The 25,915-nt window shown below is 43.1% G+C and overlaps 2 protein-coding genes across 3 annotated transcripts in view; both read right to left on the minus strand.

Annotated features, from left to right (window-relative positions):
* PNPLA2 (patatin like domain 2, triacylglycerol lipase) overlaps positions 1-12,100 on the minus strand; it is a 41,235-nt gene extending 29,135 nt beyond the window's left edge. For both annotated transcript variants that reach the window (XM_081202972.1, XM_081202973.1), the window contains exon 1: positions 11,716-12,100. In XM_081202972.1, coding sequence (XP_081059098.1) covers positions 11,716-11,902 — 187 coding nt within the window. In that variant the 5' untranslated portion in view covers positions 11,903-12,100. The remainder of the gene's footprint in view (positions 1-11,715) is intronic.
* A 5,252-nt stretch (positions 12,101-17,352) lies between these two features.
* RPLP2 (ribosomal protein lateral stalk subunit P2) lies at positions 17,353-23,810 on the minus strand. Its single transcript, XM_081203426.1, has 5 exons — positions 23,655-23,810; positions 22,423-22,546; positions 21,092-21,140; positions 18,249-18,344; positions 17,353-17,474 (listed from the first exon to the last, which is right to left on the minus strand). The coding sequence occupies exons 2-5, from the start codon at positions 22,543-22,545 to the stop codon at positions 17,398-17,400; spliced, it is 345 nt and encodes a 114-aa protein (XP_081059552.1). The 5' UTR covers position 22,546; positions 23,655-23,810; the 3' UTR covers positions 17,353-17,397.
* Between the last annotated feature and the right edge of the window lie 2,105 nt (positions 23,811-25,915).

The following is a 25,915-nucleotide window of genomic DNA, read 5'->3' on the forward strand; positions in this document are numbered from 1 at the left end:
CTCCACCCCACTTCTTGAGTGCTTATTGCTGCAAGAACAGAGGTCATCCCCCTCCATCCCACCTCCAGTGAAGTTAACAGACAAGTCTCCACTCTTGTTATCAAAGCTTTCCTAATCACTCAGACCAGAGAAAACTAGACTGCTTCTGCTGAAATGCAGAATTAACCATCTTCACCATATTTATTCTGTACGGCCAGTGAGACCATAGGAGAGAGCAGAGAGTATTTGTGCTACCTTACATTTCCTTTCCTATAACACTCTCTCCCTTTCCTCTTCAACAGAGGCCTTTAAGAAGTGCAAATGCCCAACTAGATGTGATGGGGCTGGGGAGACTCATTGGTTTCTCATGAGCCTCCAGTTTTCACTTGTGAAGCAGGAAAGAGTATACTTATCATAAGATGTGAATAGAAGGGCCAGTGGAGCTTAAGCATCTCTTCTCTTATGCGGTGCCTCACCCTGCCCAATAGCTTCAGGCTGCTTTTCATGTCCTGGCAAGTCCAGCTTAGCAGGGTTTGAATGAATCCTAACTCCAAGTGTGTTGTGCATTGCTTATTTGCTTACTTGCTTATTTATTTACTTAATCTTCCCATTCATTTCTATTCCATCTTTCATCCAAGGAGCTCAAAGTGGTCTACGTAGTTCTTCTCCTCCCTATTATATTCTCACAGCAACCCTGTGAGGTAGGTTAGACTGAGAGTGAATGACTGCCCACGGCTGAGGGGGGATTTGAACCCTGGTCTTCCAGGTCCTGGTCCAACACTCTAACTAATAATAATAATACATTTTATTTATACCCTGCCCTCCCCAGCCAAGACCGGGCTCAGGGCGGCTAACACCTGATATTAAAGAAATTGATTGAAATACAACTTAAAAACAAGATAAAAATACAACATTAAAACATTAAAACTCAAATCAAAAGCTTTTTTTTGGGATGAAAATGTCAAGTCTTCACCAAGGCTAACTACACTATATTGCAAGTGTTAATGTAAAGTGGAAAGGCCAGAGTTCAGATCCCTGATGAACTGCAAAGCTCACTCACTGCATGGGGCTGTGGCCAAGACTCACTCCCTTTCTGAGCTAAGCCTGCCTCACAGCACTGTTGTGAGAATACTCAAGTTTTGCTATTTTATCACCCACAACTCCTTAGCATGTTTGCAATGTTCCTTTTTATGGTGTTGAAGGGTTGTTTTGTTTTTTAAATCTGGCTGGCCTAGAACTTCCAGAGAACATAGTAATATAGGGTCAGGCAGGAGTATTCTAGTCATTAGGACAGTGGTGGCCAAACTTGGCCCTCCAGCAGTTTTGGGACTACAACTTCCATCATCCCTAGCGAATAGGACCAGTGGTTGGGGATGTTGGGAATTGTAGTCCCAAAACAGCTGGAAGGCCAAGTTTGGCCATCACTGCATTAGGAGATAACCAGATAAGAGAGGAGAAAAGTCTGCAAATTCAGGTCTTAGAGGCTAGATCCAGCACTAGGGAGGCCCTCTGTGCCCTTGCAAAATCCCCTCTCATGAAAGCACCAAGGATTCACTCTGCTAGGTTGCTTCATATACTGGCTTTCTCTCCCCCCGAAACTATGTCCTCTTTGCCCTTCCATCTAGTGCTTACGTACTAAGGCTTATGGTTTACAATTTAACTTTGCCCCATTGGTGCTGGGTTACTCAGGGCAAGCTGCCAACACTGAAGTCATAATGAATTTATTCCAATGGACTGCCTCCCAAGGGCATTATAATTCACAAGCAAGGCACAGTGATGTGTGGTTCAAAGACTAAAGTTTTCCACATACACTTGGTTAAGCCATTGGCATACTCCATCCTCAAGGGAGTCTTAGTGCTGCAATATCTGGTGGTAGAAGTGGAGTTTTCTCATCAGCAGACTACCCATGAATTCCTTCAGCTTTCCACAAGTCTGTTTCTGGGGGAACAGTTGCACAATTCAGGTTTGCATTGTACACAAACAAGAATTTGCAAGGGAGTCTCATTAATGTAGGCTCCTCTAACTAAACAATGGTCAGACATTATGGCTGCTTGCATACTGCAATCATGTGGAAGAACAAAATACAGCCGTGGACAAAAAATTCAATTACATTTTTTAAAAGGAGGTTTTCTATTCTAATGGCGGCAACAAGAATGGTTTGAATTGAGCCCAGAAACAAAACTGGTAACTAGTGTAGACATAACAAAACTAGAGCAACAATTAACCCCAGTGAACCACAGTTCTGGCAGTTGTGTTCTATACAAGCTGATGCTTCCACCCAACTGGCCCTTATAAAGTGTTCAGAGCATAACAGTCCATAACAGCTCACAGTGTGGTAAGAGATTGGAGGAGGTATTAAAACTCAATTAAGAAAACTCATTTAGCAAAGTTCTAGTACTGATGCCTTATCACAGAATCCAGATCTCGAAAGCAAGAAAGCCTATACTGTACAATGCCTCCCATTTCCTGAAGCAAGTTACGTCCATACTGAGTAACACAAGTAACAAAGGCAGCCTGGATAGGTGCACAACTGGGGCTGAATTTCATTCTTCTCTCTTTCTATTTATACTCTAGTGACAAACTGACAGGACTAAAGGTGGCTCTTTAGAAAGTGACAAATGATGTGCCCCACCATCACAAAACTCCTAAGAGGCTTCAAACATCTAGAGCCTTCTGAAGCATTGGAAGAGTTACAGGGAGATAACGAGAAGGCTCATCATCTAGCAATCATGTTCCTCTCTTCACAATACAAGAAAAGAGTTTCCAAACATCAGGAAAAACTATCTGACAGTAAGAGCTGTTCAACAGTGAAACAGTCTTCCATGGGAGGTTGTGGATTCTCCTTTCCTGGAGGTTTTTAAGCCGAGATTGGATGGCCATCTGTTATGGATGTTTTAGTTAAGATTCCTGTATTGTAGGGGGACTAAATGACTCTTGGGGGTCCCTTCTTACTCTATGATCCTATGAAATGTAAGTTGTAAGATCTACTAATGAAGTAGGTTAGAATTCAATAGGATGGCTCCTTAATGCCCCCAAGTTATGCTGTTGTCACCTGATCACCCACTCATAAAAAAGGAGTTACCATCACATTCTTAAAGAGAGAGGTCTGAGATTTAGTCCGACTCAAGGTAGTTACATAATGGTTAAATGATTGAACAACAAATTTAGTAGTACTGTAGCCAGCTTGCACCTGATATACCCTTAACCCCCTAAGGGCTCTGAAAAGATATTAGCAGCTGACCTGTGCCAATTGCTAATTTCTGAAATCACGTGACCATCTCCTTTATCTGACTACCAGAACATGAAGCACAGCCGTTCCTAACATTATGTACTGTAAACAGCACTTCTCTCAGGCATGAGTATGAGGGAAAACTTGTGACAAGAACAGACAACGCCTACAACCCAGGAATGCATGCTATCTGCACAGAATAGCAAATAAAATAGCAAAGGCAATCCAGCAAAGGAATACTTTTCAGACAGGATTTATAGGGTGTTAATGATTTTTTGGTTCATTATGTTTTACCTTTGAATGCTGCTATTAGTTGGTACTATTATGTTGGTTTAACCTTGCTGGAAAAACAGCTTGGGGACCATTTTTGTTGGAAAGACAATATATATGTTGTATTCATTTATATCTAAATTAATATTCACCATGTCAATGCTTCCTGCAGAGTAATGAACAGGTCTAGGGACAAACACATGAAGATGCCCCAAGGAACAAATTATTATATGCTACAGGAGATAACAAAAAATTAAATTAGACATTTAATAACCATCAGAATATAACCTAGGGAAGATTCCTTCCTAGCCACAAATACACAGGATCAGTGCTCACAGTGCAAAAGCATAGGACTCCTTGATATCTTAGTGCACAGATGAGCAATATCAAAACACTGTTGGAGTCGTATCAGCCTAGCCAATGATAAGAGGTGATGGGAATTGGTAGTAGAGCAACATCTGGAGGGCGGCAGGTTGCCCATCCTTGTCTTAGTACTTTACTTCAAGTTTATTGCTCTCTCATCGCCATTTGTCACTATTTCTAAAACTCAAACACACATTGCTTGCAAATGAAACACTGATCTTATACAAGATTGAACTATATGGTCTGCTCATATACAACAGGGCACATTAGAGGTTACATTCTATAGAAACATAGACCCTTAATTAAGGATTGAGTCCCTTGCACTCATGCTAGGGAACAGACCTTAGTGAACCCAAGTAGAATTACTTCTAAATAAACACACTTAGGACTGCACCACATGTCTTTGAGGGCTCAAAGGTGCCAACAATATCCTCTTACGAAGGGAACAGTTACTGAGTAGCCTCAGAAGACCAGATCAAAAAGCATGTCTAACACTACCCTTACAGGAGGGTCTCCTGTCAAGCCATATTCTTTTCCCTGTAGTCACATGGAAACTTGCTTCTTTATCACCCGATGACATAGACCTGATCACAGAGTAGCCAACACTGAGTCCTGGATCAAGGCTGGAACCAAAGGTCTTAAGGAAGACACTAATAAAACCCTTCTTATATCATCCTAAGCAAACCTCTCTGGAATGTCAAACATCTTTATCACACAAAATATGCAATTCTTGACTGCAGAGTGTAGAGGATGTGTGTGCATGAATCCTCACTACTGAGAATGTCCTCGCATGCTTTAATGGTTTTGCTGATTGTGCCAAAGATTAGTGATGCTTCAGAAGGCTAGTAAGATTCCCTCAAATAACTTCTTGTTGATGACCATTTTCTGGCAGTAGCTAACACAGTTACTTGCATTTTCTTTGGAGATACTTGAGCTATACTGGTACATATGATCCATCACAACAGGGATTCTTCTGACTCATCAGTATTCGGCAAATGTGTTGCCAGCTTCCCAGCAAGAGCACAGAGGACTTTGGCAGCTGTCAACACGGGTGTGTACAAATCTTCTAGTTCCAAGCCAACAATAATGTGATAGACAAAAAGCCACGGCAGATTTAAAGCTCCAGTTTTGATTGGCAGAGGAGCAAGGGGTGTTTAACCATCTTCCCATGCTATTTCTGCATTGACCATGACACTCCCCTCCTGCAACCAAGATCAACTTTGTTGGATGGGGAAAAAAGATTCCCAAATGATGCCTATATTATTTCCCAGTTGGTTCTAAGAACAACTTCATTGTGTGAATGTGCCTGCATGTTAAAATTCTAATAATAACGTGGAAGGAAAGGGTTAGACACTAAACTACTTGACTCAGAGCTACTATTTCCTACCGAACTGTGAGCCACCAGCAATTGCTTTTTAAAAAATGTTTAAAATAAGAGTTATTTCATGGCAATCTCCTTTGCCATGCCTGTTTTGGCTCCTACACTTGGACTAATATAAATTGACCCTAACACACACAGCAAAAAGGGGGTGGGTGGGGAGAAATTGAACCCAGGACTGAGGCTATGCTAGATCTTGTGAGACAGACATTTTGCTCTCAAAGGTAACTCAACGTGACAGATTGGAAATAACGTGTTGGTAACAAAGATATCATTCCCTAAAACTATGAAGTCAAGTTCTACGGATGCTACTTTTTTTTAAGAGCAGGAGTATATGATTTTGAGGGTTGGCTCACACACACATTACTTTGGGGTATATGATTCTGAAGCCACGTGTTCAACATCCCAACTGGGTGAAGTACACTTCCATTGAGAGAAGATGTAGGCATCTGGTGATGCAGATGTACAGCACTCTAGGCTGGAGATAGATTACTTAGGCCCATGAACCACAAAACGATGGTGCAAGGGCACAGCCAGACACGGAATTGTGGCGTGCATGGAGGCGGTTTGGCATAATCAGATGGCAATTACCAACATCATTTCCTGTTGATAGGCCATCTCTATATGAAATCTTCTACTGTTCCTCCCCCTCAGTCTAACTATTCCTTTCGCCATCCGCCTTCACAGTCATTCTCTTTCTTCCCACAAACTCCACCAGCCACTCTGTCCACTTCCTCTCTTCTCTTTCCTTTCCTTTCCTCAAACCTAACATGTTACCCCACAGGGCTTTCATCCAGTGGGCCGGATCAAAATGTGACTAACACTCCATAGGCTTGACCAATCCCCTGACCCCAAAACAAAAAAGGCCCCAGAAATGGTGCCGTAGTTGTAAAGGTATATGCATGCAAATTTTACTAGATTACTATTCACCATGAGCATGACAGAACATTTCATTTATTTATAAAAATATTTACATACCACTGTATCATAAAAAGATATCACAGTGGTTTACAGCAATATAAAAACATAAAACCAAACAGTAACATCATAGCAAGTTAAAAGCAAAAAGAAATTAAATGCAAACATCAATAGACCATTGTGGGGGGTGTACTCTTAATTCCCTGCATAGGCTTGACAGGATAGAAAAGTTTGCAGCAGGCGTTCAAAAGCCGGCACAGAAGGCACCTGCTAAATCCACACCTTAGCCTTCATTAGCCTTTACCTTCTTCTCTTTTCAGGTAATTATAGCCTTAGAACTAGAGAAATCTGCAGACCTAGAGAAACTTTGCCTAGTTGTGAGTAGCGTGTCTGAACGTTAAAAAGTCATTCCCAATGTGAAAACTCAATGGTGCTTAGTGGTGGAATTGGTCAGTGCATCTGGCTGTTAACCAGCAACCCAGGGACAGTTGTGGGCAGGATTCTTGCATTGCAGGGGGTTGGCTAGATGACCCTGAGGGTATTTTCCAACTCTACAGTTCTATGATTCTAAGCCTTAGAGAGCATAGGATAATCAATGTGTATGTGCCAAACTGTTCCTAGAAGCCCTAAATAGCAATATTACCTATTCTGGCAGAAAACCAATTAAGTGCTCTTAATTGATCAACAATTTCTTACAGTCAGGGCACATGTTCACAGGCAGCACTGGAAGCCTTCACTGCCCGCAGGGGCATGGCACACATCCTGGGGGCAGGGCACGCCGCCTGCAGGGGCGTGATGCCCAGCACCAGGGGGGGGGGGAGCTGCGATGGCACCCCACTGGGATTGCACTGCCAGGGGCGGTGTGCTCCCCCCGCACTCATTTTCTTCCACCACTGGGCTTAAGGACTCCAATCAGTGTGAAGCTGGTTTGAGAAACAATGCATCAAATGGCAATATTTCATAACAAAATACAGGATACATATTGAGTTAATGTTGTGTTCTGGATCAAACCCCCAGAACTGGGAATGCACAGAAAACAGGAGTGTGAACACATCCTCTCTACCCCCTCTCATTCACCTCCCTAGAAAGAAAAACAGCTTTCTGAGGGCAAATGCAAGTTTGTTCTTCCTCTATAAAAGAGTGACAATGAAAGTGTCCATATAATGCAACCAGTATGGAATCTGCAAGATAGATTTTTGGGAAGGAGCTGGCAGGAACCTACCGTAATTATGAACTTGTGGATTTTGAAAGCAACATCCAGGGCTTTATCTCCCATCCACTTTGTATTCAGGGATATAGCACAGCTTACTGAATAAATAACAAATACAATACAAAGTGAACAGCAGAGGCTTTAAATTTGTTTGTGTCTGTTTTAACAGAAATTTGTGCAATCTTAATTATGGATTTCCTTTCCTGAGCCACAATTAAAACAGATACTGTATGCATACACAATATGCATACATATTGAGTTTTCTCATTGGGAGTGACTCCAACTGGAGCTCAGAGGCATGTAACGTCACTTTAAATGCATTTCAAGACTATATATCCCATAACCAGTAAGTCTGGTTACTCCATGGGGTGCATCTTAATAAGTTTACACCTGGAAGTTTCTAGATGCTCATTAGTATCACTCACTTTGTAAAGGTATTTTTAATTAACAAAACAAGCCTGGGTTCCTGTTGTTTCTACCTCTACAAAGTTCATAGCTACACTTTATATCTCATTGGGCTGTTTCAGCTGCCATTTGCTTTTTAAAGAAGTGTTTGATCCAGAATCCATGGGATGAATGTACATATATGGCTCCTAGTGTAGGTGGGCAATGAGTAAATGAAGATTAGATTACCTGTGTGCACTTGTGTGTAAAACAGCCTGCACCATCCAGGTGCTCTCCGGGCATTTTGGACAACTCTGTGCTCTGCAGTGATGGAAGTTCTAGTTCAGAACATCTGGAGGGCCCCAGAATGGCAAAAGCTGTAAGAATACAATTTACATCCTGCCCTTCTTCCTGAAGGAGCCCATGGCAGCAAACACATCTTTTTTTTAAGCATTCTAAAAAATGGTTGAAAACTTTCTCTACACTGTTCTTGTTCACCAAAGCTGATTAAATTACCAATGGAATTGAAAGGGAATCTTTCAAATGACTAATCAGAAAACAAAGTACAAAAGTATGTTCATTATCACCAGCAATTACAGCACAAGGTACAATCTCCATGACAGAATGGTTTGCCTAATTTTGCTTACCAGTAAGATTACAAGCAAGATTAAAATAAGTGGCCACTTGAACACTGTTCTTACTGATGATAAAGTGACACAATTAATGTGGCCATAAGCCACCCATGTTTTAAAGCTTATAGGTATTTATATTGGTGAATGGACAGCAAAAGGAATAGATGGATGTGAGCAGCAAATTTGCATGTACAGTACTGTATGTGTAAAACATGTAGGAAAGACTCATTCAAGAGCCGGGATTGGTTGCTGCTCATTGGCAAGTGTGCACTCATGGTAAACATTCACATGATGTACGAAAGGTTATGTCATTTCATTGCCACTTGCACTGAACACGTATTATGCTTTCCTACTTCTTCCCAAATAGACCCCTACCCACTAGCAAGAATGGCCTAAAAGAAAGTCACCAGAAGCAATGTTCTGTAACTATGCAATGGGGAAAGCTGAAACCAGGGAACTTCCTAGCTATTCTATAGTTAGGAATTAGTCTTGGCGAAAGCCAGGGGCAAATGAAGGCTAACCAACACCCGGGGCGGGGCAAACCACCGGCTGTGCACTCGTTGCGCCGCTACATATTACGCATGCGCGGTGTCACTACGTAGAATGCATGCGCGTGACAGCGCACATGCGTTGTACATAGTGATTTGCGACCAGCACCACTCGAACAATATATGGACGATGGCGGGATCCTCTGCTCGCGGCTGCAGCTGTGAACGGAGTATCCTCCACATGCGGCTGCGGCGGTGCGAGCACCCCGCGGGGTGTCTTCTTATCACCACCCCCAGACATGGCACCCGGGGCGCCCCCCCCTCCCGCAATGCCACTGGCGAAAGCTCAGCCCTGTGCTTGCTTACCACCAGGTCTCAGTTTGGGAATACAGAAAGCTACCTTATATAACGAGCAAGACCCCTACTCTAACTAGTTCAGCACTGGCTACTCCGATAAGCAGTACAGTAGTTCTTTGAAGTCTAAGGCAAAAAAGGGTATTTCCTTATCACCAGCTAGTCAAGTCCCCTGTTTAACAGGCAATGCCAGAGCAGAGACTGACTCAGGAAACCTCTATTTGCAAAGCAAGTGCTCTGCGACAAAGCTGTGTGTTGCCCCTACATGCAGAATAATGAGATTATCCTGTCATACCAGAGGAATAAGCCCCAACAAAAGTACAGTACTTGTGCATTCACTACTCAGGGCTGCATGCAGAGCCAGCAAATGAACTGACCCACCCCCTGCCTTGTTTCCCTGGCATACCCTTTGGGCCTTCAGTTGCTGCATGTCAAATAAAAAATTAGCAATGAAAGGTTTTCCCAACAAACAAAGGCTCTGTTTTATCTGCTGGATTTCTATCTGTTAGGGTCTTAAGGGCACAAAATCCCTGCAACCGAGGAGGAAATAATCATATAATTTTAGGGTTGGAATGGACCTTGGAGTCACCTAGTCCAGAGCTGGCAGTTGGCAATTCACATCTTGTTTCCTTCAGTCCAGCACAGACTAAGCTCATGTTTCAAGGAGGATTCTTGCTGCCCAATTCTAAGAATATTTACTCAGAATTAAGTCACAGTACAGTATTGCAGCCTTAGAAACCTTTTTTTTTTAAAAAACACACCACTTTATAAGAAAGCTTTATGAGAATTCCACGAGAGACAATTTTGAAGGTAAAAACAAATACTAACTATCCTTTTAAAGGACAGTTAGTGCCCCCTAATGCACACCACACTCCCTTTCAGATAGTGTGCATACAGAGGGCTTGAAAACAAACAGATGATCTAACTTAGAGGACATGCAGCTTTATTGTGTTCCAGGTTCCCGGAGAGATAAGCAAATAATAAATCAAGATTAACAAAACAACACCACTTATAAGATATGGTAGAAAGCATAGGTCTGAATCCATGAAGCCCAAAGACTATGAATGAATATTTAGGGAAGGGCAAAATGCTTTTGAGATGCTACTATGAGAATATGTTTTTGCTGATATTTGGCATCTGCGTCTGTGCAGATGCGATTTTTGGTGCTGTGGAAGCAAGTCCCCGAGCCGGTTTAGCACAGTGCACAAGCGGGCAGCTCGGTTCGAGGGCAGTTTGCGGGCTGGTCAAACGACCTCCGCGGGCTGCTTCCGGCCCATGGGCCTTAGGTTGCTGACCCCTGCTGTAGAGGGAAGTGTGGGGCAGGTGGGACTCATCTGCCTGAGAAGGTAGTCCATCTGACTTCACCCCCAAATGCACACTTCATTGTCTTTCAAGACAGAAAGATGCCAACAACAATTGGTTCCAAGAAGGTAGGGTGTCTTGCACCCACAGATTCATAACAATATATATATATACACAGGGTGAGTCTTTTAAAAGAGGCCCCGTGGAACATGTGGGGCCTCTCTTAAAGGACTTACCCTGTATACACACACACACACACACACACACACACACACACACACACTGGGGTTGAGTACTGTGTTGCATTGTACATGCTGCTTTTAAGACAATTCAGAACCTTTGGGTAGTTCAAAAACAGGTACTAAGCTATTGCCTCTGTCTGCTTGGTAGAAACTTAACTTCCCAGCACTGAAATAACTTCCATGGCTTCCAGTCCATTTTGAAGCACTACATAAATTAGGGCTCAGGTACCTGAAGAAACACCTGCTCCTATATCAACTTCTCTGTGCCTCGAGATCATCTTTCCAGGGCCCCACACCATCCAAGTAAAGTAAGGCAGCTGAAAACCAGGGAGCAATACCCTCCCCAGAGGCCTTGCCGGTGCCAAAATTGTTGTCTTTTAGGTACGAGGTAAAGACAATTAATTTTTTTGGGAGTTTTATTTTATTACATTTTAAAATGAAAACAGTCAACACATAAAACACATTATTTCAGTTTTATATTGTTTTTGTAAACAACCCTGAGATCTCCACAGAAGAGCAGAAGTATGCAAACCTTTTAAACAGAATCCAAACCTGTACCTACCCACACCCAAGTGACACATTAATAACAAGGAAGAGAAAAAGGCATGGTTCAGCAAAAGAGCGTATGTTTTGCATGCAGGACTAAGGTCTGACTCAGCATGAGGCAGGTTCACGTGAACCAGAAAAGGTGAGAGTCATCCGTTCAAATAAGCGGTATGTGTGTGTCTGTCCCCCCCCCCCGCCCCGCCCCGTCTCTGCGTGTGTCACCGCTGAAAAAAGCACACCCACCCATTAGTTTCGGTGGTTGGGGGCGCGCGTTGTCATCTGGATTCCTCCTTCAGAAGGAAAGGGAAAGCGGCAGGACTGACAGGAAGGCGCCCCTCTCCCAGTAGTCTGTTTTTGCTTTCCACCCACCGCGCAGAAGGGGAACGCAAAGGCACAGGATGACACAGGCAGGCTCCTTACCTAGGCAGGCTCCAGTGACCAGGGCTGTAGCCGTCAGAGCTCCGGCCGAGGCGCCATAAATGTTCTTGGCATTCGCCACCAAGAAAGGCGCGTGCTCTTGGAGGCAGCTGGCGACCCCGATGTGGTACACCCCCAAGAACCCGCAGCCCGCGAAGGAGATATTCCAGGTGGAGCCCAGAGGGTACATCGCCTCACAACAACCACCTCCTCTTCCTCGCACGCCCTCACGGATGCGGGGCGAGGCAGGGAGTAAGAGGGACACGGAGCGAGCTCTCCCGGCGCGGGGCTGGGCACTCCCGGGCAGCTTCTGTGGCTCGCCCTGCCTGGCTCCTTCTCAGCGCCTGGCGTGCAGGAAGGGGTTTCTCTCGGTGGTCGCCGCGCTGCCACTCGCTTCTTCCGCCTTCTAGTCTTCTAGTCGCCGCAAACTCCACCTGAGCGCCGACGGCCGGGAGGGAAGCGTTATATCGGGTGCGCGCCAGCAGCGGGGAGGAGCCCCGCTTGGTCACAATCCCACGACGCCAGCGAGCGGCTAATGGCTGCTGCGCAGAGGCGGTGGCGACACTCTCCACGCCCCCTCGGAAGGTGGAGTCGGAGGGCGCCGAAAGGCTTCGGGGAACGGGGGGTGGGCACCAACCTGGGACGGGGGGTGGGCGGGCTTCGCCTACCGGCTCCAGCAACCCGCCGCTGGGGAGTATTTCCCAGAAAGCTCGAGGGCGTTCCGAGGCGGCATCCAATCGCGGGGGCGCCCGGAGCGCGCATCTGGGGGGTGCCCTCTTCGCAAGCGCCGCTGCTGTAGCTTTCGACCCAGATATGCTTGTTTTGGGAGAGATCCTTGGCTTTCCCAGGAAGCCAAGTTTGAAGGTCTCGCGCATTGCGGTTGCCTCAGGCGTGTTATGGTGACGCGCGTGTACACACTGGAGGTTAAAGGGTACGTATGTGGTGCGCAGAGGGAAGGCTGCTGTGTTTGCCAGGCTGGGGGTCGGGAATTTGAAGGGCGAGGCTCAGAAGAGGGTGGTCTCCTTGCGTTTGTTTTCTTGAGAAAGCCCTACGGAGCTGAGTCCCAAATAAACGTACCTGAGATTGGGGTGTTAAGCATAGCTGTCAACTTTTCCCTTTTCTTGCGAGGAATCCTATTCGGAATAAGGGAATTTCCCTTAAAAAAAGGAAAACGTTGACAGCTATGGAAGTGGTTTTGGGGAAAAGTAAAGTTAAACCATCTTCTGGACAAGGCTAGGGGGCCCTCCTCAGCAGGATAAGCAGGAGGGTCCCCTAAATGCTGTAGCATTTGCGAAGAGGTGAAGTAATAAATGGGAGAGCTATCAAACCAGTAAGTCCGGAGTCTAAAATTGCCCGACTGCACCACTACCTTCCTCCAGCTTGTGAGACTTACTAGGAAGTGTCATAAAACACAGTGGGCCTAAGACTAGTAAACATGTACAAGATTGCTCTGCTTGTCTGATGCAGCAAAAAAAAAAGCTGGCAAGAAAAATGCCTTGTAATTAGCACCTTGGTAGCGAACAGATTTATTTTAGCATATCCTTTGGTGGGTTAGAGTCCACTTAATCAGATGCATGAAGAGGCAAAGCAGGCTTGGTTTCATAAAAATGTAAGCCACAACAAATCTGTTGGTCTTTAAACCAGGGACGGGGAACATGTGACCCTCCAAATGTTCTTGGATTACAACTCTCACCAGCCATTATAGCCAGTGGTCAAGTGTAATGAGTCTCGTTGTCATATCCATTTGCAGCATTGCTAGAGTGACTGTGACCCCCTCACTCACTCACTCACTCACTCATTCATGCTTGGCCATGGTTTGACTTAGTATTATATGCGAACCAGCCCAGTGTATCTGTTGGAACAGAGAGACTAGACAGAAAAGGTCTGGGTTAGCAGTTCTGTCCAAATAGTAGCAAGCTAACTAGAGAGATCCCATTGTTTTTCTTTACTGTTTGCTTGTCATGCTGCCTGTGTTTCAAAAGTAGGCATTCAGATGTTAACCATTTCTTTTTAAAATTGGGGCCTCGGGGACTAATGTAAAGTGAGAACAGCCAGTTCCCATGTTCTCCAGGCTGCTGTTTTTGATACACTGGTCTGGGGGCTGGGATCTTATTTTTCTACACAGAAAATTTGCATCACTTAGCAGCAAGGGGTGGGAAGAATGTTTTCCAAAGAAATAACCACCCCCATCCCGCGTGGTGATACCCTGATCCATTTTGCATCTTCCCTACAGTGGATCCAATCATTGCACATCAGTTTGGCCTGTGATACTAAAATGAAAATAAAATCAATGCCTACTTAATCTACATCAACTAAAATGAGAAGGAAACCTGGTGCTCAGGCTTCATCTTTGGCAAGTCTACAGCCAAAATGAGAATACTGAAAGCGAGTGTGATCTCACACACCAGATTAGTACTGTTAATTATCAGCATGAACATTGCAATTCATTTGGTTAATTATCAAAGGATAATTTAACTGGGCAATCTAGTTGAGATTATCTATACTAACTGGGATCTTTTAAAGAGACATTTGCTATTAAGCAACATCAGTACATGATGTATTAATTACAAGTTGTTACCTTTCCTTGTATGCTAGCATGAAATGGAATGGAGGAAATAATTAAAATAATTCCTCAGCAATCCTGTTCGTCCCACCAATGAGTGTTAGGGAGGCAATGCAGACATGCCTTTTAAGTTGCATTCCAAGTTGAAATTTAGCAGATGAAACCATCACAGATGATGATGATGATAATAATAATAATAATAATTTTTATTTATACTCCGCCCTCCCCAGCCAAGGCCGGGCTCAGGGCGGCTTACAAGCAATAATAAAAACAAGTTGAATGATTACAACTTAAAAACAAAATTAAAATACAATTAAAATACAATGATGGGAGTTGTAGTCCAGTATACTGGAGGCCACGTACTAATTCTCCAGTGATTATGAAAGGTATCAATTATTTGTCAAAAATCCTGAAGGTCCTATAGATGCCTACTACCCAAGATCACTTCATAGGGTTTTAGCATCTTTCCATTTACTTTCACCACCCCTTTGTTTTCAGTCAAACTATAAGTTAGAAAGTGGAAGCAGAAAACCTATGAAACTGATACCTAGGCCAGCTGGAATACTTTCAACAAAGGCTTGGACAATATTGTTCTGTCTATTTATAAATGGCATTGGACTCTAGAGGAGGGGCAGGGAATGTGATTAGAAATCCTTTGTGATAATAGTCCACAGAAACAAGAGGGAGAGCTGGACAAACAATAATGGTGTGTGTGCATTTCTCCCAGTCAGCTCTTTCACCGTCAGAAGCCACAGCAGTGTTCTCTAAACCCTATTTTTATTTACAGTATATTATTCCTTAAGTCACATGCCTGTTCATAGGCTGAATATCTGGCACTGTGAGTGGAGCTCATAATAAACCTCTCCTATTCTGTAAAATCCCGCTGCTGTCTCAAACCTGTTGAAAGAAATGTAAACAACTATGCTTTGCTTGCTGCCTACATATGAAAACATTAGTTACAGAATTTTCCCATCCTTTTAAAAACATGATGCAAAAATATCCCAACTTCACTGGAATTAGGACTCAGCCAGCTTTTACTCAAGACTAGCTAAGAAGTCCATAGTCCATTATAGGGTTGCCTTTGCACTTTGCCCAAGGCACTTATTATAGCTGTTTTTGTTTCTGTGCCAGTATTTAGAACTCTATGGCAGCAGTTTCCTTTTATGCAGTGCATTGCATTTTTACAAGCATATGCACTCTGAGGAAAAAGTATCTAGTTGTTTACATAATTGCTGCATTTTATATAATCTCTTATAACATGGTGCAATACCTATGTACAGTGGTACCTCGGGTTAAGTACTTTATTCGTTCTGGAGGTCCGTTCTTAACCTGAAACTGTTCTTAACCTGAAGCACCACTTTAGCTAATGGGGCCTCCTACTGTTGCCGCACCGCCGGAGCACGATTTCTGTTCTCACCCTGAAGCAAAGTTCTTAACCTGAAGCACTATTTCTGGGTTAGCGGAGTCTGTAACCTGAAGTGTATGTAATCCGATGTACCACTGTATTAAAGAAGCCAAGTTATGTATGTTGTGTTACTGGATGCTACTTTCAAGTTTCCTAACAGTCTTCAAGAAAAAAATTATTAAAAAATACCCTATCTTAGGTGAGTGGACCAAGTCAGCTACATCTGTATTCCAAGGTACTGGACACAAGTGTGGTGCTGAGAACACCAAGGTTGCATGTTAATTCCCATAAGGGACAGGTGCATATTCCTGCATTACAGGGGCTGGACCAGATGATCCCCAGGGTCCCTTCCACCTCTTAGCTCACTTTACACTCCCTGTCACTTGAAGAACTGTAGTGAAATTATTTTGCTTCATGAAGGCCACAAAACAGACAAGATACCAAAGGGCACCAATCTGGGTTCAAATTAGAATTTTTCATCAATTTATGAGGTTATGCCACTTTGGTTCGGCCATCACTTTTCGGCTTCATATTCGGGAGGCAAGGGCCAGTATAATATTGAGTGTATGCAATGCATGTGTTACATGGACTGATTTTTCTGCCATGCCCATCACTCTTTAAAGCAGGGATTGAAAACCTGCTGGAGGATTTCAGCTGCCCTGTATTCTAAATATATTTAAATAGGTCTATCATATATCCGGAAATCCCTGGACATAGCTGGGATTAGTCTGTTGAAAATGGTGTCTAGGCGGAATTTTCCGTAAGCTGTTAAAATGTATGGGAAAACCTGGACATATGGCATCCCACATTGGAAGTGTTGGCTTTTTGCAGATTTTCCTAAAAAAACAGCAACCCCCCCCCCCCACTTTTTTGAGTTCTTGCAAAAAATAATAATAATTCAACTACTGAGTCCAGATTTTCACTTTTTGAAATATGGCAACCCTAATTTAAATGTATTTTAAATATATTTCATGGCACGTGGGGCTCTGTATTTCATACTAACACAGAAGAGCAAAGTTTATGGCAATAAAAGCAAAAATCTAATTTTTAAAAACTTCTCAGAACAGGTAAGACATAGTGAAGTCTGGGTAACCAGGAGGTAGTTCTGCATGGTTGTATACTGCTCCTTGATTTGACCATAATTCAGTATTAGTTTTGTAGAAGAACATTTAACCCTTTAGAAGTCTTTTGAATTCAAAATGTGGCTTCGTCTGATGCATATTTTGAAACACTCTTACTCAATTTCTATAAAGTGAACCAAAATTTGTGTAAAAGGCATCAGCTTGTCTGCCTCTACACCTGACATATATCAGATTAAGGCATCACATTTAAGGTGTAAAAGCATGAAGAAGCTGCCTCCTGGTTTTTATAAAAGGCTCTGCCTACATCCGTATCAGCCTATTTCTCTTCCAAATATTTTAGTTACTGCAAAAACTTTTTTGTTGCGGAAAAACCTATTTTTAATCTCTTAGCAGAGTTAAATAGGATCGAATTGCTCACTTTATGTTAATACCAAACAGCTTTGAACCACTCTAGAAAATCCGTAATTCACAAAACAATAACAAGAGTTGTAACTTTATCACAAGATGCTACTTCTAAAGAATTACCAACTGATTCAGAACACTGTATATGCAGAAAGCAAGGAAGCTTATCAAGTACGCCACAACAAAACAATATTGTAACCAAATTTTATTATAGATTAGCCCTCAACAAAAGTTTAATCGAACAGCCCAAATCCCATATCATCATCAGATTCTTCAGACTCTTCTTTCTTTTCTTCTTTCTTCTCCTCCGCTGAAAAGACAAGTAGATATAGACAGTTTAGCAGACAACTCTCAAAACAGCATTTTTATAGGCTAATTCTATATACTAGTGGTGGGGAATCTATGGCCCTCAGACATTGTTCAACTCCCTCCAGTATGGTCAATGGCAAGGGGTGATGCAAGCTGTAGCTCAGGAAAGACCCAGAACATCACATGTCCCCAGCACCACTACAACTGCAGCTGCCTTAAAGATGAGGTGTGAGGGTCAACCAATCTGGAGTTAGAAGAGAATCCAAAGAAAGTCATGATGCAAATAGCTGAAGGCAGACACTGCTCATCAACAAGTTGTATTAGGTTCAGCACTCATGTAGGCCATATGTCATCTCACTGCACTTAGTAACCCCATGTTACAATATGCCAACATTGCCTACTGCAAATAAGCAAAAAGGTAAAAAGAAAGCAGAGAAGATTGGCTGGGTCTCAGCATCCATACCAAATCAGAGTATCTTAGCTGAAGAGAATGTATCTGAAGTCTGAGCTAGAACATTACCGTGCAATAATGTTTTCCTTACAACTGGAAGAGCTATTGCCAAGACATTTTTTTAATGTCGAACTGGGCAATGTTTCCAAATGGAACCAAGTCATAAAGTAACAACTCATATCATACGAGTTGTTCAGTTAATCTCATAGACTGTGGCTACTCAACGTGAAATTACCAAGTTTTTGGATTCCTCTCTAGAAGTTTTCTCCCGCTTGATGCCTGCTTGCCCACCCAACCTTCCTTTTCATGATCCATTATACGTACCAGCTGCTGGTGCAGCACCTGCAGCAGGAGCAGCAGAACCTCCAGCAGAAACTGCTACAGCCCCACCAACTGGCATGCTGGCAAGCTTGCTGTTACCTGGGGGACATTAACAAGGAAAATGAAGAACTGTATATGAAGCCAACGAGTGAGATACCTGAGGACAAACCCCCAATTCTGCAGTGTTCCCTACTGCCCAACCCTTTCCCCCCTTCCTGCCCCAGTCCATTTCTGATAAAGGGAGTAACAGAAGGATGAACTTTTGCCTAGCACTTTAGAAGACCAGTTTTGTCACAAGCGCCTCAAGTTGTTGGCCCCCAATACATCAGACACCACAGGCTATTGACACAATACCAGTGATCAACTTCAGTTGACCACCAAACTCACACCAGGTGCCAGAAAAGGAAGTCTTAATATTCTATCAGCCTAGTTTCTGCATATAAACCAGGCCAACTGGTCCTTCAATGCCCTTCTCCCATGCAACCAGTGGGAACCTTTTGTTCCCATTAGCAGCATGAAGCCAAACTTAGAACTGTGGTAAGGAGTACACTGTGCAACTACATTAGTTACATGATGAATGGACCCTAGAGATTTAAAGACTAGCTACCAATTAATGCCAACAGTTCCAGGGAAGTTGGCAATATACCATTTCCCTTGTGAGAACAAGCACGTCAGTGGGGGAAATGCCTGTTCTTTGTTTCTAGGAATATAAATCTAAACAATTGCATGGTATTCCTGGAGCCAGAACAGTAAACACGTTTTATAACCATTCAGCATATTCTCAGAAGAATATGTGTAACAGCAGAGCCAAGAAGTAATTTAAGTGTACAAAAACCCCTTTATTTAGAACAAATACAAAGGGCCTCATATAAGCATTAACAAGTCCTGTAGTTTGCTGTACCAGTTTTCCTGCAGGCATCTAGACACATCAACATTAGATAATCAATGATATAGCTGTTATAGTAACAGGAGCAGCCATATCACTGTAGTTACTATGACTATGTATTCAGCACCAACAATTTACATGGCACCTAATAGCCTAAGATGCCTAAGTCCCTCCTGAAAGGAGGTTCCAACATTTTGCCAGTGGAAACAAAAAGGAGGCTTGTGTGACCATACAAGGATGGGGGGTTCAGAAGGGCTTCACAGGAAGAGAGGTAGAGCCACTGTGCTGGCATTCAGGAGGAATTCAATGGGTGGCATAGAGTTCTACATGGAGTGGAGTGGATGGCAGAATGACAAGGGGAAACAACATAGCAGCTTACTATAATCAGGTTGGGAGATGACCAAACCAGAACATTTTACAATGTTGATTGACATGACTTAACAATAGGGGGTGTTAGGGAACAATCCAAAATAAAGCCAAGGCTTCACCACTGGTCTACAAGGTGGATGCTACAAAGAGCACAAGAAGACCTTTGACACGCTCCCCAGGGATCATCAGGGTGGGGTACTGTTGTTGCTGGGGCAAAATTTAGTTTTGGATATGCATTATTTTTGTTGGTGATCCAAGGGGTGTGTGTGTGTGTGTGTATGATACACACACACCTTGATTACCAGCAAAAATATACATATATTACTGTTGGATTTATTCGCATTGTATATTTGTCCACCATGAGATGTTTTCATTAGTTCACTGAGCATACGGCTGCTTAAATTTTGTCATAGCTTGTAACTGTTAGTGAATTATGTAAAATGTTTTGGTGTTGTGAGCTGCCTTGAGCATGGATTACTATGGAAAGGCAGCGCAAAAGTGATACTGCTGCTGCTGAATTTACAAAAAACAGTTGTCCAAGGGTGCAAATGATGTGTAGCATGGGACCAATGAACAAGCCATGAAGATTCTTAGCATGTCCAAAAGGCACTGCCCACAATGGAAACAGTGAGCAAACAACAAAGACAGGATGGAAAAGAACCAGCCTATAACAAGAGTTCTACCTAAGGTGTGGGAAAGGGCACAATCAGCAATATCACAGATTGTACAGGGAAAGAGAAATTGAAATAGAGAAACACGAGACACTAGGAAATACACAGCATGTTCCAAAAGTCCAGAAGCAGAGGCCAGAAAAAAGTTGGCCAGTAAAGAAGGATGTTGATATATACCTGAAATGCAACCCATATATTCCAAGTATTGGTGTTAAGATGTAAGGAGAAGACCAGGAGGTGAGGGGCAGACAGGATTAAGGAAATGCGGGGAGATGCTAGTAAGGTGGTCATCTCACCAAGCAAGATAGTTTGAGGGAGATGGAAGAGGGGTATGAAGTTGGGACTAGGACAAATAGCTTCATTATTTTATCACGGAAGGAGGCATGGTGGACAGGGAGCAAGATGGCAGCAGAAGACTTTAATAGAGCAAACTGGCTAGACAGAAATTGTTATTCTTTTTAGAGACCCATTCAGCCAGCAAGATTGTTTTCCCCCACAGAAGGCAATGCTGCTTTTTAAACAGCGATTTGTTGAGAACATCCTCTATACAAACAGGCAACAAGTGCCTGTTTTTATGAGGGTTTCCCCAAATTAATGTGGTCCACCAGCGAAACCCAGCAGGCACCAGCATGAGCCTGTAGGAATTAGGATGGACCCATTACATTTCCAAGCATATTCCATTAATGCCACACATATTTATTGATTACACTCTGGATTGCCATTTGCTATGCTGAGTAATTACAGTTTTAAAGTTTGGCCACTTGACTGTTTCAAGATTGAATTATGTTGCTGTGGTAATTTCACTCCCAACAACCCTCTCTGCTGTAATCAAAATAGTTAAATACCTCTGAACTAGTGACCTCTCAGTGCCAAAGAGGGACTCATGGTCCCTTTCAAACCTGTCTCCATTTTAAACTCACCTTGGGAGATGACATCTTCAATGTTTTTCCCATTCAGCTCACTAATGACCTGTGGGAAGCAAGTTGAAAAGTGTTACCTAAAAAGATTCTAAGTGCAGGGAACCAAAGAATTAACAACTGTGGCCAAAATACTGCGAAACTGAAGCAACTCAAAACACTTTTTAAAAAATACAATTGGTCTTGCCTAGAGCTGCCCTGGGGAAACTGCACTGTGCCACACTGAACTCAGAAAGAGATTACCATCTTCTCAGATGCGTTATTGCAGCTTTGCACAAAAAATATAGTGATCCCCAGGGCACTTTTGGTTAGCTACAGTCAAGCAGATTAGCTATCCAAGTGGGAATAAAATAACCTCTTACCAAGCACAGCATGATATTCATCTGGAATCTCATTTGAGTCAAGAACTCAAATAACTGAATTGTTTTTATACAAGCCCCATATTTCCTTGGGTGGGGGAAATCAACAGTTTCCCATTATGCTTGCTGGGCTTTTGAGAAGGCAGATGGATTTCTTAAAAGCCTATCATGGAGTGATTGAAACCAGGGAAGGTTGGTAGAAACTACTAATAATGGCTGAAAAACTACTAAGCCAAAACGTTGGGACTTTTAAAAATTAACCTTCTGTCTAAAAAAGTGATACCCTTTCATTAAGCAAAGGTGTTTTTTCATTGCTGATTAGCTCATTTAGGTTGTTTACCATAGTAAAGTTCAAGAGAGAAAACTTTAATTTGCATTTCTTTTTATGCTGTACAAATTTTGCATGACTACCAGTTGTCCCAAGCTTAATACTAGAAAAGACAGATATAGCACACACAGAACTGAGCTATGGCAGCTTGCAATCTGCTCTTCCTTCCTGTTGGCATTAAGTCCAGAAGCCAAAGAAAGCTGCAACACTGAACTGTAGATCTAGCTCAGAAGAAGACTTTTATAACTAGGCCTTTGGCTGCTTACACAATCTATGGTGTCTGAAATATGTTTGTGGGAGAGGGGGTTATTGGTTAATTTTCTATGTATTTTGTGATCTCATTTATTTTAATACTATAAACCATCCTGTGATCTTCAGTATACAAATGGAAGTCTCATTACTACAGGATACGCAGTACAATATTAGAGTTACTCCAATTCATTCTGGACAGTGAAAGTTAGCCCCAAAGCAGCTGAGAGGTGCACAGGGAATATCCAGAGAATACTTGTGAAATAGGAACCAATAACAACATTCTTCAAGCCTTCATTTTGCATAGTCTCTATTTGGGTGAAAAGGGGCTTGTGGTCCAGTGTAGTCTTCTCAATGAATGGCATTTATGCCACACTGCACACCTATCTGTCACTCACCTTATTCACACGTTCATCGTCCGTCTCAATGCCTACACTGTCAAGAATTTTCTTTAAGTCTTTTGAGCTTGGGGACTCATTGCCCCCAAGGACAGCAAGAAGGTAAGCTGCAACGTAGCGCATTCTGGGAAAGAAAAAATAAGGCAGGGTTTGTTTTTTTAAAAAAAAATGGCTGATACTTATTTGAACAGCAGAAGATTTTTCCTGTGTTTAATACATATGATAGTCCAGTAAGTTTTAAAATGGATGACACTACCTAAAGTTCCAGGGGAGTATGCACAGCTGCCCTCTTAATTTTTGATATATCTATGCTTAAGAACTACCCTTATGTATTTCATATTAGGGGCATCCAGGAAGTAACTCCTATTTAGAGCACATGCTTCGCCTGCAGAAAACACCAGGTTCAATTCCTGACACTACTACTTTTATTTTAAAAAAGATCTAGTAGTGAATGCTACTATTCTTTACCAAACACTGCAGTAGCACCACTATTCAGGACTGGACAATACTGTGGCAGATGAACAAACAGCCTGACTTGGTATAAGGCAGCCTCTTCTTACATTACAACACACAATATGTTCTCTCAACTGCAAATTAAATATTTAACTTGGGCGGAAAGGGGGGCTATAAAAAAATTAACGATTTCAATTCAGGGCCTTCTAAAAATAAGCCCCCTCACGGGAGACACGTGCTACCATCACAACTCCCACATTCCCACAAAGCCGCCATGCCGCTAAGATTTTAAGTTTCAACTTTCCATCGCCAGAACAAGCCGGAAATGCGAAAACCTAATGCACTACGGTCGCTTACCAGGGCGAAAAAGCATCCTCACCCACTTGTTGCAATCTCTAAATTTTTATTTTAAATCGGAATGGGGGGTGCTGCTCCCCACCACCTCCACTCGCCCTTTTTGCCCGGGAGGCTTCTAAAGCACTCCCTTCGCCTTCGCCGTTTCTAGGGTATGATATGCCCTCCGCATCCTTTCGTCACAGACCACCACAATCACAGGCTCCTCTCCTTCCCAGCCGGGCCTTCCCTAACCTGGATCAGGAAGCACATGGCCGCCATGTCACCCCCTCCACCCTGGCTCACATGGTATCGCCAACCGGGCTGCCCGGCTTATAAACCCGCGGAACGGCAGGCGGTGGAGATGGAATCTAAGCCCGTCCTGGACGCATCCATTACAAAAAAGGGGGGGCGCGGAGTAAAAGAAGCCCCCCAAGCCTACTCACTTCGGGCCTCTGGACGTGCGCTCTCTACGACGGCGATAGCAAAAAGGAAAGGGAGGAGCCTACGGCGCGGGGTTCTTCCCAGTACTCTCCAACAACCGGGTTTCTCATTGGACGCAAGGCATAGCCAACCAGAAACCGCATAGTTAGCGGCGCCCTTACGGTCGTAGCACTAAACGGAAGTGAGACGCTTCCTGCCGGCCTGTGCTGCCGCCATGTTACTAGAGGCACCAGCGACGCCCATAGGGAGGAATCGGTCTCTGCGACTGCTGTTTCGGGATTAGAGGCGTCAGCAAGCGCCCTATGAAGGGAAAGAGGCTATATTTTCTTTGATCTGTGGCGGTGGCGGCTCTGAATTACGCGATAGCTGTGTGAATACAGCCTGCGGTTTTCATATCTGTTATTAAGCCCTTTAAGGCGGCCGGCCTTGGGTAGACTTGCCTATGAGAAAACATGCGCTCAGGATTGCGCTCAGTAACAAACTCAGTAACAATATGAACCTTAGATAGGTTTCCTTCTAAGTAAACTCAATTGAGCTCAGTGGGGCTTATTCCCAGGAAACTGGGAGGACTGTTGCATAAGTGAACACTGAGGATCAGTTTCTCATACAATTTACCTGTCTCCCTTTTTGTCTGCTTACTAATTTTTTTGGTATATACTACTGTAACCTTTTCAGCCCTATGGGTGTTTCAGTCCTAAGTACACTGACTTGCAAGTAAGCCTCATGAAAGGCTGTGCCTGGGTGAAGGAGCATATGACTTGCATGCAGAAGGTCCTAGGATCAGTCTGCAGCATCTCCACATAGAGCTGGGATTTGCCCAACCGGATGCCTGTGGGAAGCCAGCAAGCAGGACCTGAGAGTGCAAGAGCACTCTCGCCTCCTGCAGTTTCCAGCGACTGGTATTCAGAAGAATACTGCCTCTGATATTGGAAGTACTGTAGAACATAACCATCAGGGTTAATAACCCTGCCCTCCATGAATTTCTCTTAACACTCTTTTAAAGTCATCCAAGTTGTTGGCCATCACTTGCCTGTGGTGGGAGTGAGTTTAATTAACTATGTGCTGTGCAAAGAGAGGTACTTTATTTTGTCTGTCATGAATCTTTCAACATTCAGCTTCACTGGATGTCTCTGAGTTCTAATATTAGGCGAGGTGTCATAAGAGAGTCAGGGTCAGAGAGGGGAATAAAGGTAAAATGATCCTAATGATATCATCCTACCCAAGTCTCACAATAATAATAAACTGTGCCTTAAAGAATGCATTGTTGGGAAGATGCCATCTTACTGTGTCTCTTCACGTATCATTGAATGTAATATAATGTGTGCCTTTTAATGCATCATCTTAATGTAACGTGCCTGTGTCTCTTCACGTATCATTGAATGTAATATAATGTGTGCCTTTTAATGCATCATCTTAATGTAACGTGCCTGTTGCCATGTACCTCTTTCTCCATGAAGCTATCCTTTTAAAAAGTATTGAATGTATCCAAAATGTAGTTTGCTGTACTTTTCTGAATGTATCCAAAATGTAGTTTTAAAATAATGAAACAATCTAAATATTTCAAAATGTATATACTTGACTCAATAGTGTATCCAAAAGGCTGCCAAAACTCAATCCACCACACTGCCTCCTACTGGGTCTGCAAACCATACCATGAATACACACAGATATGAGCTCAAAATAAAGCAATCCTATTTTTCAAAAAAGTATGCAAACATCAGGCTATCACCCGAATTGATAGCATTGCAGAATAGGATTTCACATTAACATTTAAGTTATTTCCTGAACATCTTCTCAAACATCCAGCCTCACACCTGCATGCTGATTATCAACAGTTGACAGGAGGTTTTCCTGTAGATAAAGGAAAAGCCATTTTAAGCAGATCCAAAATTAATTAACACGAAGATCGACACATACCACCTGAAGATCGACACCTACCACCTGAGCCCTTCAGCAAATTGACACCTCCAGAAACTCTTTCAACATCCTGTTTACCTTATGTTAATCAACTCTTCACACCCCTCATATCGCTTCCCCCCACCTCCTTGCTATTGATCTGAATGAAAATCAAAAGGTATAAGAATCAAGGCAGTCCCTTTGTTCAGGGTCTCTGACTCCGTGTCATTGCGTGAGCGGGGACCCTGTTGCAACAGTTTTTTTGTGTTGTTGGTTTGTTTTTTTTCCTGTTCTTTCAATAAAGATCAGGCTTTGCTTTTTCCAAATCCTGGTGTGGTCTCTGTCTCTTCCCGACCGGTACAGAGCC

This window comes from Podarcis bocagei (genome assembly GCF_964188305.1).
Source record: "Podarcis bocagei genome assembly, chromosome: 1".
NCBI lineage: Eukaryota > Metazoa > Chordata > Lepidosauria > Squamata > Lacertidae > Podarcis > Podarcis bocagei.